This window comes from Propithecus coquereli, unplaced genomic scaffold, assembly GCF_000956105.1.
Source record: "Propithecus coquereli isolate 6110/MARCELLA unplaced genomic scaffold, Pcoq_1.0 Scaffold61, whole genome shotgun sequence".
NCBI lineage: Eukaryota > Metazoa > Chordata > Mammalia > Primates > Indriidae > Propithecus > Propithecus coquereli.
This window is the reverse complement of record NW_012152063.1, coordinates 6621151-6640450: the sequence shown is the minus strand read 5'-3', so window position 1 is coordinate 6640450 and position 19300 is coordinate 6621151. Positions and strand designations below refer to the sequence as shown.

At 34.4% G+C, this 19300-nt stretch overlaps 1 protein-coding gene across 1 annotated transcript in view; it reads right to left on the bottom strand.

Moving 5' to 3' along the window:
• Nucleotides 1-9783: 9783 nt before the first annotated feature.
• Nucleotides 9784-19300, bottom strand: part of SP4 (Sp4 transcription factor) — a 76050-nt gene continuing 66533 nt past the window's right edge. Inside the window, exon 6 of the mRNA XM_012659421.1 lies at nucleotides 9784-10577. Within this exon, the coding sequence (XP_012514875.1) occupies nucleotides 10330-10577 (248 nt within the window). The 3' untranslated portion in view covers nucleotides 9784-10329. The remainder of the gene's footprint in view (nucleotides 10578-19300) is intronic.

The window sequence follows — 19300 nt, the reverse complement described above, 5'->3', positions numbered from 1 at the left end:
TATTGCAAGAATGGAAAAACAAATACTACGTGCACTCAGTACTAAATTGGAACTAATCGATCAACACTTATGTGCACATATGGAAGTAGAACTCAACGGAAATCAAGTAGGTAGGAAAGGGGAGGAGGGGATGGGTAAATCACACCTAATGGGTACAATGCACACTATCTGGGTGAAGGACACACTTATAACTTTGACTCAAACTGTACAAAATCAAATTATGTAACCAAAATGTGTGTACTCCTGTAATGTTCTGAAATTAAAAAAAAAAAAAAAAGAATCTAGGAGGGGCTGGGCATGGTGGCTCACACCTTTAATCCTAGCACTCTGGGAGGCTGAGGCGGGAGAAATGTCTATTCAGATCATTTGCCCATTTTTAAATCAAATTATTTGTTTTGTTGTCAAGATGTCTGAATTCATTATATATTCTGGATGTTAATTCCTTGTCAGACTGATAGTATACAAATACTTTCTCCCATTCTGTGGGTTGTGTCTTCACTCTGTTGATTGTTTCTTTTGCTGTGCAGAAGCTTTTTGGTTTGATATAGTCCCATTTGTCTATTTTTGCTTTTGTTGCCTGCACTTTCGAGGTCTTATCCAAAAAATCTTTGCCTAGACCAATGTCTTGAAGTGTTTCCCCTATGTCTTTTTTTTTCCTAGTAGTTTCATAGTTTCAGCTCTTACATTTAAGTCTCTAATCTATTTTCAGTTGATTTTTGCATATGGTGAGAGATAGGGGTCTAGTTTCATTATTCCGCTTACAGATACCCACTTTTCCCAGCACCACTTATTGAAGAGACTGTCTTTTCCCTCATGTATGTTCTTGGTGCCTTTGTTGAAAATCAGTTGGCTATAAATACATGGATTTATTTTTGGGTTCTCTATTGTGTTCTATTGTTCTATATGTCTGTTTTTATGCCAGTACCATGCTATTTTGTTTACTGTAGCTTTGTAACATATTTTGAAGTCGGGTAGTGTGATGCTTTCTTCTTTTTTGCTCAGATTGCTTTGGCTATTTGGGGTTCCATATAAATTTAGGATTATTCTTTCTATTTCTGTGGAAAATGTCATTGGTATTTTGATAGAGATTGCATGGAATCTATAGATTGTTTTGGGTAGAATAGTTCATTTATATTCTTAATGTATGTACAAGAGTGATATATGATAAAATATCTAAATAAGTCTAACAGCTTGATCGTAAGTGTAAAAGAAAAATTTTAAGTGATATTCAAACTTTGGATTGTAGTGTAATTGACAGGATATTTTTTGTGGTATATAGAATAATCAATCATGTTTTAGATTCAATAAATACAGGTAATAGGCTTTAAAAAAAAAAATCACTGAAAAGAAAGTTTAGGAAACAATTGCATTTGTTGACGTAACAAACCAGCTGTAATCATTAACCCTTTCTCTGATTTGCCTTTCATGATTGTTTGGGGCATCATAATCTGCCGAAGCTGTATCTTACACAAGTTTTACAGCAATTTTTTAGTCAGTTCTAAGTATCTTGAAGCGAAATGGCTTTTCCATTTGCATTTTCCCTTGATTTTCATGTGTCTCCGAAAAATATTTATGTAACTGCATGGGCCTTTATATAAAGTATCTAGCAATTTAAAGGTATGATTTTGGGACTGGATTTTTTTGTCCATATATTGAAAGTTTGGAGGACGGGCAGAGAATAAACCCACCTACCCAGGGTTCACTTTCAGCTGTGATGTCAGTAGAACCACACTGGTTTATTAAAGTGTTGAGATAATTCTAAATCAGGAGGTACCAGCTATTTCTAGTACCTGATCCCCTACCACCCCGACCTCCCTGGGATCCAGCAACTAAGGGGAGGGGAGGGAAGGGGCGAGGGAGGTTGCTCTGGGACCTTCCTCCATTACTGTGTTCAGCATCCCTTCTGATCAGTGGATGCTGTGCTGTGCCCCTTATTAAATATGTTGACTGTTACCTGGTATCTTAGTTCACTGGGAGGCTACAACAAAAATACCACAAACTGGGTGTCTTACAAACAACAGAAACTTATTTCTAACAGTTCCGGAGGCTGGGAAGTCTCTCAAGGTGTCAGTAATTTCAGTATCTCATGAGGGCTCATTCTCTGGTTCATAAATGGTTACTTTTCTCTGCTTCTTCACGTGGTGGAAAGGGCTAGCTAGCCCTCTGGGGCCTCTTTTACAAGGGCACTCACCCCACTTATGAGGGCTCTGCCCTCATGACCTAATCACCTCCCAAAGACCCCACCTCTGAATACTAGCACTTTTGGGATTAGGCTTGAGGCTTCAACATATAAATTTGGGGGGAATGCAAACATTCAGACCATAGTAACCTTGTATCTATTATAATGAGAACCAATAATTGCTTGTATATTCTTTTGTTTAAGGGGAATGAACTGAATTTGGAATAGGGTAACTATTCGTTGGATATCTAAACATATCTAAATTTTGATTGGTTGTTGAGAACAAAGCAAGGTCCTCTGGATTCACAAACTAGATGTATTTTAGGCCCAGTTACAGCTCAGCTACAAAACAAAGTAGAGGAGCTATTTTTTAAAAAATTATAACTATTTTGAAAATATTCTGAACAATGCCAGAGCTGAATGACATCTTATATTTTTCTTAGTAAGAGAAATAATACTTAAAATATAAATATGATCAATATTTCTATTAGAACAAAATGTATAAAATGAAGACAAATGTTTTATTTGAATATATTTTCTGGTGATTATCACTTCTTTTCTCATAGTACTAATTCTTTATAGACTTGTCAAGATCATAGATTCAAATAAGCACAATGTTTGAATTAAAATTAATAAAAACATTTTATAAACATTAAGGTAACATTTTTCCTAAAAATATAGAATACTACTTAGATCTGCAAAATGGTCAATTTTTTAAAAATTCTCTAGTTTTCCCTTTTCTTCAGTCCTTTTTTTAAGTCCAAGTCTACATTTACAATTGGACACAAGAATAAAATTACTTCCAGCTATTTATGAAGTTGGTGGACATATTATTATTTAATAGATTTTAATACAAAGGGCATCCTCAATATTTTGAAAAACAGAGCAAAATGCACACACACAAACAAATGAAGAACTGAGGTCCTTTCTGTAGGACCTAAAACTCTGTTCTAGTCATGATTTGCTTCATGAAAATGAAAATTTAAATAAACTTACATATTATCATCAGAACAGGGCTTAATTTTCTAACAATGTTATCTTTCTGTCCATATCATTAAAGAAAGTGAGAGGAAGCAACTACAATACAAAACCACAGTAACTTATAAATATAACTCTGACTCATAAACTATAATTAGAAATATATACGATGCTCTGCCAAACACATACACACATTTTGTATATACATACATGAACTTGAAACAAGCTAACATAAAGCTACAAAGACAAAATAGTTGTGTTAAAGTTGTAACCACTTACATTACTGAATTGAGTTGGAATCTTTTTTCATTAAGTTATTTTCCTCAACAGTGGCTTTCAAACTGGTTAAAGTGACCAAATACTTGGAAGCCATGATGCCTTTTACATAGCACAGTAAATTACTGATGTATTTAATTCCAGCATAAAATTATACAAGCAAGGAACAATTTTACCAGCAGAAAATATAACTTTATTATGGCTTCCACATCTCAAAAATACTACTACTATAAATGAAATATTTACTAAACCATATTTTGTAGCAGGATAATAAATAACACAATTTGAACCAAGCCAACCACCTAGAAAGGCATGACTTAAAGATGAACTGGTGTTTGAGACAACTGCTTAAGTTTAATTTCCTCCTCTTCCTTGTAATGAGCTTTTGTCTGATCTTACCCCCCACATTGATTTCTTAACCATCTGACCCTCCTTTAAAACCTGTTCATCTTAACTTGGTTCATCATTACCTGAGCCATGGTTCCTCCCTGCAGAAGTGGTCTTAAAGCACTCCAGTATTTCCGGCACCGCTGGCCAGCCCATCCCAAGGCACTGGGCAAGTGGATCACAAGACGCCCCAGAAATCTAGCTGAGGTAGGGATACAAGAAGGCAGAGTTAGTGTGGAACGGAGGAACAGCACCCCTTGTGCACCTATCATCTGGCACCACACGATAGGTGCTTGAGAAATGTACTCACTGGAAAAAGCATCTCCAAAGATGGTGAGCTCAGGAACGAAGGGGGCAAGTCAGAGTTACCAATAGGATCAGGAGCAAAGGTAGTTAAATGGCCAAGGAGGCTGTAGAGGGAAACAGCAGCTAGGGCCAGTGGAGATGTCTCGGCCTTGCAGGGCATTAAGCCAGTTTAGAGAATTTATTTTATATCCTATCTCATTCCACAAAGAATCCGAAGATCTAAGTGAAAGGAGAGCATCCTATTGTTCTTTTTTGAACCAAGTCTGACAATCTTGTTGTCTAAGAAACTTTTGAACACCAAACTGCATGTTTTCTGTTTGCGGCTGCAATTTGGTAGGTGGATGAAAAGAGGAGTATTTTTGCCCTTAAGCTGGGTTCATTTATTTGACAAATATATTTCTAAATATAGGGAGTGCTTTTAAATATAGAAAATCATCTACACATATATCCACAGAAAAAGTTACTGAACATAGCCACTATTTCTGTTTTTCAGTAATTGGTTTGCTTCTTGTTGACCAGTCTGGTTGTCTGCTATCACTTTGAGGTAGGCAAGCAGTAGTTGGAATTAACATTTAAGAATTAGGAAATAGCTTTGAACCTTTGCTTTTGCTTAACATTGGGAAAAGACTGACATCATATAATTTTCAGCTAGAGTATCACAAACTAGCTCATAGGTAGTTGGAGAAAACTATACATTTGAAATGGAAAATTCCCACTGAAATTCTTTTTTCTTTATGGGATTTTGAGAATTAATTCTTCAATGTATTATTGCCCATTTTCAAGGCATTTCAGCATTGGTCCCAAGGGAACTATTTCACACCCCCATTATAGTCTGAATGCTGTGTCCCCCCAACATTCATATGTTGAGACCTCATTACCAATGTGATATTAGGAGGTGGTATTTGAGAAGTGTATTAGATCATGAAAGTGGAGCCCTAAGGAATGCAACGAGTGCCTTACAAAATAGACCCAGAAAGCTGCTTATTCCCTATCACCATGTGAGGACACAGCTAAAGTTGCCATCTATGAACCAGGGAACAGGCCCTCATCAGACACTGAAATCTGCCAACATCTTGACCTTGGACTTCCTAGTATCCAGAACTGTGAGAAACAAATTTTTGGTATTTATAAGCCACCTCAGTCTATGGTACCTTGCTGTAGCAGCAAACATGGTCTAAGACAGCCATGTGCCTTTTGGGTTAACTTTATAATCAATAGCAGTAACTTTACCTATTGAGCACTGCTGTGTCAGGTGCTTGATATAGTTCTTATTTGCTCTTCTTGAAAGATCTGAGGCATTATCATCCCCATTTTGCAAATGAGAAAAACAGAGGTGCAGAAAGGTTAGATAACTTTCCTGAAGTTATGTGGCTAGTAAGTGGCTGAACCAGGAATCCAGCCTGAACTTGGGACTCCTAGTCCACGATTTCTTTTGTCACAGTGCTTTGCTATAACATTACCAGGGAGATCAACTCTCTGCATAATAATAGGCCTTTATGCTCCTTTTTCTTCCCTCCTTCTCTGCCTTCCCTCCACTATTTCTGCTTGAGACTACTCTCAGGTATCCAAAAATAAATTATTAATATTTCATTGTCACCTTCTACTAAGAGGAACAGAGCCCAAAGTTTATGCTAATCAGAAAAATCTTTAAAAAAATGGGAAAAACAAAAAGAAATATATACCCTAAAAATCCTGCTACACAAGTTGGTTGTGTGTATATTAAGCAAGCATTGTTTGGGCTGTAAATATAGCAATACATTATTCAGATTCATGGAGGAATAAAGTAGTTCACGCTTCTTGCAGACACTTGAAGTCTCTGCATCCCTCTAATCAAGCACCTGAATTTTCAAATAACAAGCTATACTGAATATATTATTTTCTTCCATTATCTTGAAGTTGTCACATCTTGAAGTGTGGCATTGTAAACCACACATTAGTGTTACTTAGTATTGCTTCGACTTTCCTAATTTATTACATCAACAATTTTAAGTCAACAATCTATGATAAAGTGATTTATCCTTTTTTTCCTTTGTGCTTCGGTGTTGTTCATGTGGCTGAAATTCCCAGAAGTTCAAGAACCAGGCTGTTACTATATTAAAAATTTTTAAAAATTAAATTTTTCTTTTCTGATTGCATTATCCCCTTTTATACAATATCATCCTGCTTCCAAATGTACATTTTTCAGGTAATTGAAATACATCTTTACTTTTGATAGAAAAAGATATTTTGACATATTTATTCCTGTCTTTTTTTGCAGAGGCATAAATTTAACTGTTCCTTGACTCAGAGGCACCGCTATGAGTACATATTATTATTCTAAGTTGTCATATAACCATGCGTTTAGGGATTCGCTGCACAAGGCTATCTACCCATACACTATATACACTATATCCTCCTTACTACATAAGATTTAGAATCTTTGGACAGTCTTTGATCACTTCCCTTGCTGCCTAACATCCTACACTTTTCCCCACGCCCCTTCTCTTTGCTATTTCTATATCTAATCTGGTGTGGGCTTTAAAATGTGTTAACTGAAGTGGTTACAGTAATGTATTATGGCAGTAAGGTTCTTCATGAGATTTGCAAGGCTCTCCCAGGCAGAAAAGACAGTTTTCGCTTATAGTCTCTGTGGCATCTATGTGGCCTACATTGCTTCTTAGCGATTCTGTGAGCTTACATAATATTTTAATTATGTTTTTTGTTTTTAGATCTTCCTACAATTTCCTAACATTTATTGCTTAAAAATACTTAAGTAAAAAGTGTCTCTAAATCAAATTTTAATTTCAATAAATGTCTAGAGAAATGGCTACAAATTAACATGCAATTTGGTGTTCTTTGGCCGTATGTTCAGAGAAATGGTGACCAGATCTTAACACCACAAATTATGAAGGGTTGCCAATACGTTTTCTAGTGAGAAGCATTTAACTTTCGAGTGTTCATCGTGATAAGAAGGTTGATAGTTCAAACAATTTATTGCTGTTTTATAGTGTACATAATTAAATGAAACATGTTAAACTCAAGGGAATTTTTAATAGGTTACTTGCAATGGTTATTGCAGGCAACAACTTGTACATGATTTTATTTCCAAATCCACAAAAAACAAATTTTATACAAATCAGCACTGTAAAAATGTCAATTACAGCCCCAGAGGCTTTGCTGGCAGAATAATTGTCTAAATTCTAGGATATGGGAAACAGGTTTTTTTCTGGATTCATCTTTTTTTTTCCATTTTCCTTCTTTTTTTTTTTTTTACAAAAAAATTTACAAGTGAAATGTTACTACAAAACTTTTTATAAGGAATTTTTGCAAAACATTTACATTTTACCATCAACTATTTCTGTTTTAAAATCATTATGTAGATTTAATACCCTATGCTGCACATCAATTTATGTGGGATGACAACTTAGTGACATGCATAAAAAAACACCACAAGGCATTAAAATGGAGACTTAAATACAAATATTGTTGCAATAAAACAGTTATAAAATTGAAAAATAGGACCTAAACATCATGCTTATCTAAGTTTGACAAATTAACTTTTTCTCCTAGATTACACACTTTTTATTACTGCTCTCATGAGAGTGTGATAAATAATGACTTAACATCAAGTTCTAATGTAATCAGCAACACATACACAAACCTAACCAAAGAAAGTATACTGTAAGAAAAAACTATTCTAACACTGGAGTTTTACCATGATAAATACATAGCTTTGCACTGATAATTACAATAAAGAAAAGTTTTATAACGGTGGCAAAGGGAATGAACAGTGAAATGCCATTAAACAAGACTCTACTGCACATCTGTGCCCTATTACTTATAACAGCTATATCCCACTGAGTCAAATAAAGGACATTGAAATTTACGATTCTTATAAGACAGAAAAGTGGACTCAGAATGGTATGCAGAACAGACTGTCAAAATATTTCTAATTTCAGTGGTGAAATGTGCACCTGCTAACACAAATTAATATAGTTTATATGCTATAAAGCTATCCAGATTTAGTTTGATAAATTTATAATAGGCCTCATTGTTGATTAAAAATAACCCATTTCTAATGAACATACATAGGTTTGCATTAAAACTGGTTCATGGAATAATGATGCAGAGTGCTCATACTTGGTATTAACAACAACAAAAGTGTCACTCTGAGGAAACATGATTAAAACATTAAGAAAGTTTCTTTGCATAAAAAAATTTATAGCACTGATTGTGTAGCATGATAGATAAAATATATATTTGATGTTTCAGCTCCTATATAATAAAATTAAAATTAACACTACCAAATGCTTCTCTGTACCAAACAAAACAACAAACTGATTCTGATGTTTTAAAGCCAGATACATCAGTTGTTAAGAGTACATTAAATAAAATATACAAAACAATTTACAAAATCCAACTAAAATTTAAAGACTCTGTTACAAGTCTACAAAAGCTTTAAGAAACTTGAAATTTATAACCACAGTGTAAAAATTTTTTTTCCTTTAATCTCAAAGCTTTTTTATACAAACTGAAAGCACAAAAGACCTTCAGTTTTATATAACGCTACAAAGGGCTGGCCTAAAGTGTACATAGTGTAAACAGTGATCATTACAGTATTTCTCCTTCATCAAAAATACAAGAAACATTACAATTTTGGAAGAGAATTCGCATGAGTAGTACTTTTCCTGAAATAATAGAGAATGCACAAGAAAACATGTACTTATATTCAAACAGTCCCCAAACCAATGATGTTAATAAACTGAGCAGGTAAACACTTTAGTTTTCAAACGGTCAATTTTCCTGATTATGATTCTGTGTAAATACTTTTTAAAAACATAAAATATCTTAGTAACGTTTAAACTACTGCTATAATCCCAATTTTTTTCATATGAAACTTTTGGCCATCTTTCCTAATAAGACCCTTTTCTATAAGACCCTTACATAAACAATGAAATATATTTTTCTTTAGTCACTTATTTGACTGAAAATTATTCTGATTTTTCAAAAATAAGTTTTGCTTCATAATATCATATCTATTATATATTCATTAGGCTAATTTTCAGGGAAAATTCAGTTATTGACATAACAAAGACATTACTGTGTTATAAATTCCTAATTAACCTTCTAATACAGAACTAGAAATAAAATGGGACTGGCCAATTTTTAGAATAGGAAAACAAGAATTATAATGTAGTTAAAAAGATAATTTTCTGCTGGCCTTGAAAAAAAGTATGATAATTCTTTCTTTGGCTACCAAGTCAAAGCATAAAGAATTCTGCACATTGTCAACATAACTCATATTTACAGAATATGAAACTACAGAACGATTTACATTCTATGCAAATATTTCCAATATAAACATTTAAAATGAATTTTTGTGGTTCACCCTAGGGTTAGAATATAATCAATCCTAACTTTAAAACATTGCATGTTAGTTGCCTCATTTTATTTTTCTGAAGCTATTATGAGTTTTGTTTTAACCATTTTTTTCCCCTAGCGTTTTCCTAAGGGTTCAATCTAAAATTTAACCTAAGATTTAGCTCTAAGTTCCTCCTGTGTCTCCAAATGGAGAAAGTAATTGGACTTCACTGATTGTCTGCATACACACTACTATAATGTAGTGGTAATAAAGATCTGAGATGCATCTCAGATTACTGTTTTGGAACTTACCTAATTCAACTGTTGAATTTCTAACATTTAGAAAAGACGGCCAAAACTATTTTCAGTTGATTTTCCAGAAATCAAGCTAAGGAAATATAGTATTATCCCTATCGTCAGTTAACTACCTGTTTTCTGTGCTATAGAGAAAAAGAAATACATGTAAATTATTACTGACTGAATTTATAACAAAGTATTTTCAAAGAAAATAAGTCCAATTAAGGTCCAGCCTGCAAACTACTGAGGTCTGTTTTTTTAAACATGTTAACACATGATATTAAGAGATGGAAAGATTCTGTTTAAAGGTCATATAATATATTTCCAAATAACTACAACTTAGAGTATGGAGGAAATACTTTTCTGTTTCCAGTACATCAGTTTGCTTTTTAGATCTTTTAAAATTCAACACTTTATGTGTTGACCCCAAACCCTGGAATACTTAAAGAAGCCAAGAATGAAACATGATTTCCTACTCTGTAATCCACCTGACCAGCCCATTTCCAGATTTTCAAAGGTGTGTAAACTTAAGTGCAGCACTAGAGGTCTCTGTTATAAATAACTTTTCAGAATTCTTCCATGTTGGTTGAAACATTGGGAGTTGCTGGATTCGAATCTTGAGAAATGGCTGCAACTGTGACAATTCTTGGGGAGCCAAGCACCTCTGTAACAGATGAGTCCAGTTCTCCCGAGGTAACAATGGCAAGAGCTGTCCCGCCACCTTTCTTATTCTGGTGCGTTTTGACATGTTTGGAGAGATGATCACTCCGCATAAATCTTTTAGAACATTCTGGGCATTCAAATCTCTTTTCACCTATACAAAAAAATAGTAAATGAAGTTATACACATTTTACTTAAATGAAATTATAATTTTTAATAATTTCTCTTTTGGTCATCCTACACTTTTTGTAGAGTAAGACTTTTTGTATAGTGTGACTAGTTGCAAAATATGTTTTGTTTTATTTAAAAATGCTATCAAACAAACAGTGCAGTACAGGAGAAGGACCATGTGATTGAGAATAAACAACCTGAGGTTAAAGTCCTGGCTCTGCTATGAACTGGAAATAAAAGCTAAACAAAAATAAAAGAGCAAGTAAAATAGCCATTCTGAGTCTCGGTTTCCCCATCTACAATATAAGGGAGTTTCTAAAGATGATTTTGAAAATCTCTACTAGTTGTAACAAATACATAGTGTTCAAGACTCATGTCTATTCTTTAAAACCACTACCTGGGTTTTATTTTAATCCCCGAGGCATGAAATATCTTAGAACTATTTCAAACAAAACAAGTTAACAACTGAATTGTGTACTGAGTTCTTTACAAGGTAAAAATGGAGGCAGGCACTTAATTAAATTTCAAATTTATTAGGGTTTTTAGGTTTCACAGAATAACACTGTTAGTTTCTGTTACACAAAGTGATCCTTAAAATATGATCTCTTCAAATCACAATAATTCTAGTGGAACTTTTTCTATGCTTTGGAATAGAAACTGTTATCTAAAAAGAAAACAAAACCATTTCATTTTTGTGTATAATGAATGAGGCGCATGAAAATTTGGTTAACTGGTATATCTTCACGTTCAAAATGGATAGCTATTAGCTTTAGTCCTTCCCTCTAAAATTGTTAATTAAGGGAATGAAATGATGCTTTTCTGTCTGATAGTAGACCTTGGATAGTAAGAAAATTCAGTTTGGCTGATTTCTTTTTTGGCCCTGCTTTTGACTTACCAATAGAAAATCTACAGGCTCAAGTTGTCCATGTGAGATATTTTCCCCTTTTCTTTGTGTGTTTGCTTTTACTTTTTTAATAAACTCTCAAAAACATTAGTCTTCTCTATTATTGTTATAAACAAATATTAAAACTCAAAACCACTGCAAATCAAAACAACATATCAGCCATCTATCTGGAGGAAGACAAAAAAGTTGATCTTCCATGTCACACCACATACCAAAACACACACTATAAAGATTTAAAATTAAGTCTTTTAAAAGAAAAACAGAAAAATATTTTTATAACCCAGATTTTAGAGACATTTTTAAAAGCACAATAGATTCTCTAGAAACCATAAAGGAAAGGACAGACAAATTTGACTACACAAAAATTAAATACTTTGTATGGCTCAAGATCTCATAAAGTTAAAGGAGGAAAAAAAAATCAATTTACCAAAAGCACAAAAACCACGTGATAAAATTCAACACATTTTGATGATATGTGCTCTTGGCAAACCAGAGATGAAAATTAATTTCTTTCATCTGTTAAAAGTCATTGACACCCCCATACCACTACAAATATTGTAATTAATGGAGAAATTTTAGAACTATTATCTTAAACATCAGGAAAAAAATAAGAATGCTATTTTATATCTATCTCACTACTATTATTCAGTATAATATTGGAAACTCTGACCAAGGCTACAAGACAAGAAAATGAAATGAAATGAAATACAATTATTGGATATAAAGAAAAAAATGTACTAAAATAGATTATTTACAATTATCATTACCATTTACATAGAAAATCCAAGGAAATCAACAATTAGAATTAATAAATTTGTCAAGTTGTTAGATTCATATCAAAAAGCAATACCATTAATTACATAAATCAATATGTAATGCAAACACATATACACATACATATGTAAAGCATCCAAGAATGACTAACCAAAAATGCAAAAAATACATTTAGTGTCTATTTTAAGTAAAATGAATGAAGGGAAGGACATAGCGTTTCATAGACTGGTGGGCTTGTCTTTGTAAGTGTGGTTGATCATGGTACAGAACTGAAGATACAAAAAGAAACACGTGTATAGAGACAAGCCCCCACTCCCAGTTGGGCACAGACCCCATGCCAAGCTATGCTCTGCAAGCCTGGTCTTGGTCTCCGGCCTCATCTTACTCTAGAGTCCAGCTAGGTTCTGACAAGAGGAACCTGGGACTTCTCCGTATCAAGATGGAAGGAGTGGCCTACTTTTTAAAAAATTGCATTTGCAGTATTCTTACAGAACTTTTCCTTCTCCTTCACAGTCTTGAAAAATTGAAAGATAAATAAATGCTTTCAACAAAATTCCCAAAGATATTCAAAATAAAGACAGTTAAGCTTTAAGGTAAAGGGACCTGAATTTTATGAATGCTAACACTCAGGTATGGGCAAAAGAATTAAATGCAGTTGAGGATCAGTTTGGAACTCTTTTATCCTTTTCAACTTTCTCATTTTATTTCAAAGGAAAAATTCTCAGTTTACAAATTTTAAAGCTGAAAGAAATCTTGAAGATCTTATTTATATTTCCATTTTATAGATAAATAAATTGAAGCTCAGAAATTAGTTATTTTCTTGGAAATAATAATTATCAAACTTATTAATGTCAGAGCAGGATTCAAGGCACCTGATTTCTAGTTTGAGATCTTTATGCTACACTACCAGAGTGCAACTAGAGACCACTGTTGTTTTATAGCTACAATGGTTGTGAATTATCAGAAAGAAATCAGGTGGTGATGGCCTGAAGACACGGGATCATTCAGTAAGTGCACAGCTGATCAACCTGTATATAGTGGCAGTTTAACAAATATTTATTAATTGTGATGTTCGTGAACTCAGTCATTTTTTGACAAATATTGGTGGAACATCTACAATATGACAGGCACTGATGTCATATTGCAGAAAATGAATAAGTGAAAGTCTCTGACTTTAAGGAACTTCCATTCTTTTAAGATAGTTATTTGCAACCATGTAGAGCTATCAGTACCAATTAAGAAATAAAAAATTCAAGTCTCCAGCTACTCAATGGCAAACTATAAGATAAATGGGAAATGATAGATACAGGTTTGTGTGTGGACTTTCTAGTCTGTCTAATCATAAGCAGTGTGGCTATTCAATTAATTTCAAGCTGGCTAGAATCTCAGAGAAGTAAATTATGTTGTACAATTATACTTTCATTAGGGGAATAATTCATTTCAGTTTATTCTCTTTTTACACAGAAAAGTGTTTTCCGTTATGTCAGATAATTTCTAAATTTCCTACCCTTAGCAAACATTATACATGGATTTTTCACTGCTCAAGGGGTTGACAACCCTAACCTCTGCATTGTTCCAGGGCCAACTGTAATCATTTTTAGATTTATTCTAAGAACTCAAGTTATTCAAACTGAGAGAGATGTAATTCCTAGATCCTACCAACATCCCTGCCCCACCCCCAGTCTATCAGCCCTTTGTAGATTCTCTTTTTTACCTACACAGCCTAGAACATCTAAAGTCTTTTCATTAGTGCCTTCAATTCTCCAGTATCATTAACCTATGGATAAAAATAAATAGTTGTCCCTTGGTATCCGTGGGGGATTGCTTTCAGGACCCTGAGGTTACCAAAATCCTCAGATGCTCAAGTCTCTTATGTAAAATGGTATATTTTCACAATCCTTCCATATACTTTAAATCATCTCTAGATTATTTATTATATTTAAAACAATGTAAACGCCATGTAAATAGTTGTTAGACTGCATTGTTTCTTAGTTGTACTATTTTTTAGGGTTTGTTTTTAATATTTTCTACCTGCAGTTGGTTGAATCTGAGGAAGCGAAACTGGAAGATATGAAGGGCCAACTATAAAGAGGTGGGAGGAATGGTCATTTGAGAGAAGTCACATGGCTTTAATTTTCTGAAGTAAAAGACTAAGAGTAAGGTGAGGGTTAAGGGGAGTGACAAAGGATGAAGACTTAAGAAGGAGATAATTACTAAAGTTATGAGAGAACTGACAAAGAATAGGATAGGCAGTTCTGAGAGACTGGCTGAGATTAGAGACCATGAATTTACAGGGACTGCATAATGAGTGATTTTTCATTTTTTCTTGTAGCAATTATCAACTCGAATATAGAACCTCTTTGGTTATTTTACTATAAATGCTTTATTTAGGCAATCTTACCTACTCTAATAGTTTCAACTATCATCTATAAATGGATGACTACAATAAGATCCAGATTCCTAAACTCAGCTGTGAATCAGACATCTCCTAAATGTGCCACAGATAGCATTGTTCAACATGTCACAAACAGAACTCATCAACAAACGCTCTTTCTAATCCTTACACTTCAGAAAGAAAGGGGTGGGGCAGGGAGCAAAAACAACCAAAGAGGTGATGTCAGTTAAAATGGTGAAGTAAAAACCTCTAAAAATTTGCTTCTCCATAAAAGCACCAAAAACCCTGGGGGAAAAAACAGTCAAAAGCAACCATTTCAGATTCTGGCAATTAATTAATCAAGGCTGGCAGCAGCCTGCAAAGTGTTTACGCAAGAAAACTGGCTGAATCTCTGTAAGAACAGCAAGCTCTGTGGTCTTTTAACTTACTAGTTCCACCTTCCCACCCCCCACCTCCGTGGCAGCCTTGAAATAGAACAGCCTGAATTCCCAGCACAACTTGGCAGCCACCAGAGGGAGTGGAACACAAGTGGAGCTCTTTCAAAGCCTCATTCCCAAAGAACCATCATTATTTAATCTGTCTGGAGGTTCCCTGAAGACCCCACTTACAAGACTTGTCGTATTTAACCTGATTCTGAAGTAGCCCAGTCTGAAATGCCTCCTTCTACCGGTGGAACTAGGCCAGGGGCTTGTCTAAAACAATTACAATTAAGTATTTCAACTTCGCAGATGCCCAAGGCAATGGATAATAGTTGAAACAAACAAAAGACTAGTCAAAAAGCTTAAAAGGAAATGCTAGCCCGTAGATAAGATACACACAGGGGCTTTAAAAAGCTCTGACGTATACCTGAGATTCTAGAAGGTCACATCCATGGTCAGGGCTGTGAGCCTGAAAAGGCCCTAATTCTCACCTGTGACTAACCTTGAGGCTCTGCGTAAGCAGAAAGTAGGCTACGGCAGAGATGTCATTTGACAAATGATAGCTGAGTGTGGAAGGTGAGCCTTGACATGCACACAGAGCCCTTCAGCACAGATTGAAAGATTTATTGGTTCCAAGTGTTTAAAGACAGAATATCTGGAGAAATAATAGGTGGAAACTTCACAAATTTGATGAAAAACATTAATCTACATATCCAAGGCATGTGCGTGAAGCTGAACAGAAAACTGTTCTGAATTCTTAAACTATAAAATAATTAGTAAATCACTCTCCCTTTTTACATTGCAGTCTCTCAAAAACGAGTTTGTTTTACACTTTTAAAAATTCATGTTTTAATTTATATACAGCAAAATGTAATTTCTTTGGTATACAGTTCTATGCACTTTGACAAATGCATTCATTCACATAACTGTCACCAAAATAAAAATACAGAAGAGTTGCTATCACTTTCAAAAATTCCTTTGTGGTGCTTCTCTGAGGCTGAACTGTCCCCTCTTCCTTGCTCATGCCCTAGAAAATACAGATCTGCTGTTTTAATTTTTCTGGAATATCATATAAACAAAATCATGAATTATGTAGACTTTTGATTCTGACATCTTTCACTTAGTACGAGGCACCTGAATTTCATCAATGTGGCTGTGTTTATTAATTCATTCCTTTGTGTTGGGGAGTAGTACTTCATTGTATGCATATTTTATCCATTTACCAGCTGATGGACATTTGGGTTATTTCCAATTTTGAGCAATAATAAATAAATGTGTCATATATATTCATAACTTTTTGTGTGAACATCGTTTTTATTTTTCCTGGGTAAATACTCAGGAGTTGATGGCTAGATCATATGGCCAATTGTATGTTTAATTTTATAAGAAAATGCCAAAATGTTTTCCAAAGGCGCTGTCCATTTTGCATTCCCACCAGCAATATATGAGTTCTAGTTGCTCTGCATCCTTGTCAGTACTTGCAATTGTCAAGTTTTAGGGGTTCTTGCTTTTAATTTTAGCCATTCTAATGGGTGTTCAGTGGTACTTTGTTGTGATTCTGATTTCCATTTCCCTAATAACAGATGATGATGTGTATCTGTCACGTGTATATCTTCTTTGGTGAAGTGTCTGTACAAATCCTTTGCCCATTTTTAAAAACGGAGCTGTCTGCTTACATATTGTTTGGTTTAAGAATTCTTTATGTTTTCAGGATAAAAGTACTTTGTCAGGTATGTGATTTTGAATCCTTTCTCCCAGTCTGTGTCTTGTGTTTTCATTCTTTTCAAAGATCTTAACAGGATCTTTCACAGAGTACAAGTTTTTAGTTTTCATGAAATCTCATTTATTGATTCTTCTATGGATTGTGCTTCCGATGTTGTAGTAAAAACTCTTAGCCTATCCCAAGGTCACAAAGATTTTGTCCTATATTTTATTCAAAAAGCTTTGCAGATTTAAGTCTTTGAATCATTTTGAATTTTTGTAAAAGATATGAAGTATGTAGGTCAAAGTTCTTTTTTTGCACGTGGCTATCCAATTCTTCCACATCATTTATCAAAAAGACTACTCTTTCTCTACTGAATTGTTTTTGCACCATGTGTGGGGGGCGATTTCTAGACTTGACTCTGTCTTATTTATCCAGGAGTCCTTCTCTTTATCTCCCCCTTTTCAGTCAGTGAGTCACATGTGTCTTCTTTTCCCCAAAACCATACAATGCTGATCACTGTTGCCTTATAAAAATACCTGAAATCATGTAGTGTCCATCAGCCAACTTTGTTCTTTGTTTTCAAATTGTTTTGGCTATTCTAATTGTCTTTCACATAAACTTTAGAATCAGCTTGTTCGTATCTGCAAAAATGCTGCTGGAACTTTAAGAAGGATTATATTGAATCTGTAGATATATTTGGGGGAGAAATGACATAAAATATACTGGATCATCTAATCCACGAATACTAAATTTATCTCTCCATTAATATAGGACTTCATTGATTTCTTTCATCAATGTTTTAGTTTCTGGCACACACATCTCACATAATTTTGTTAGATTTACGGCAAAGGCTCTTTTCATCATGTTGTAAATGGCATTGTTTTTTAAAACTACTTACATTCAGTTGTTCATTGCTTGTATGTAGAAATACAATTCATTGTTGTACACTCACCTGTATCTTGCAACACTGCCAAACTCACTTATTAGTTCTAAGAGCTTTTTCGTAGGCACCATAGGATTTTCTGTATAGACAACCTGGTGTCTGCAAAGATAGTTTTATTTCTGCTGCATGTCTTTTATGACCTTTTTCTGCTTTACGAGGAATTCCAGTACTGTGGTGAATAAGAATGATAAAATTAGATGAAGCCAGGCATGGTGGCTCATGCCTGTAATCTCAGCACTTTGGGAGGCTGAGATGGGAGGACTGCTTGAGGTCAGGAGTTCAAAACCTGGGCAACATAGTGAGACCCCATCTCTACAAAAAATTTTTTAAAAATTAGCCAATCGTGGTGGTATGTGCCTATACTCCTAGCTATTCAGGAAGCTGAGACAGGAAGATCACTTGAGCCCAGGAGTTTAAGGCGGCAGTGAGCTATGATTGTGCCACTGCACTCTAGCCTGGGTGACAGAGTGAGAGCCTGTCCTCCACATTCCCCCTCAAAAAATCAGAAAAGATTGGGCATGTTCAGGGTGGTATGGCTGTAGGATAAAATTAGACATCTCTGCCTTGTTTCTGATTTCTCTAGGGAAGAAGTAGGTCCTTCATCTTTAAGTGTGATGTTAACTGCAGAATTTTTGTAAATGCCCTGTACCATGTTAATGATATTCCCTGCAACTCTTAGTTTGCTGAGAATTTTTATAAAAATGAATGCAAAATTTTGCCAAATATTTATTGTGTACTTATTTTATCACGTGATTTTTTTTTCTTCTTCTGTTGTTAATGTGGTAAGTTACACTGACTGATTTTTGAAGGTTCAAATAGGCTTTTATTCCTGGAATAAACCCAACTTATAGTTATGATGCATTGTCCTTTTTATATATTGCCGGATTTAGTTTGCTAATATTTTGTTGCAAATTTTGACATCTGTACTTATGATATTGATCTGCAGGTTTTTTTCTTTTTCCCTAGTAATATCTTTCTTCTGGCTTTGGTATCATGATAATGTGGACCTCATAGAATAAGTTGTGAAGTGTTCCTTCCTTTTTTATTTTCTGAAAGAGACTGTGTAGAACTGGTATTATTTCTTCCTTAAATGGTAGAATTTGTCAATGAAACCATCAGGGTTTTCTTTGTCAAAAGTTTTTAACTACAAATCCAATTTCTTTAACACATATACGACCTTCTTGAGCAAATATTGGTAGTTTCTATCTTTCAAAGAGTTGGTCATTTCATAGAAGTTCTCAAATTTAGGGTGTAAAGTTATGAATAGTATTCCTTTTTGCCCATTTAATGTCCGTAGGGGCTCTAGTTATAGCCCCTTTCACTCCTCCTGATTTATCAATTTTCTTGGCCAGTCTGACTAGAGATTTACCAATTTTATCTTTTCAAAGAACCAGAGTTTGGTTTGACTGATGTTTTCTATTGTTTTTCTATTTTCAGTTTACTTCTTCTCTTATCTTATTTCCTCATTTCTTATTTTGAATTTAATTTGCTCTTTATTTTCTAGTTTCCTAAGGTGAAAGCTTACATCAGGGGTGGAGAACCTGCGGCCTTAAGGCCACATGTGGC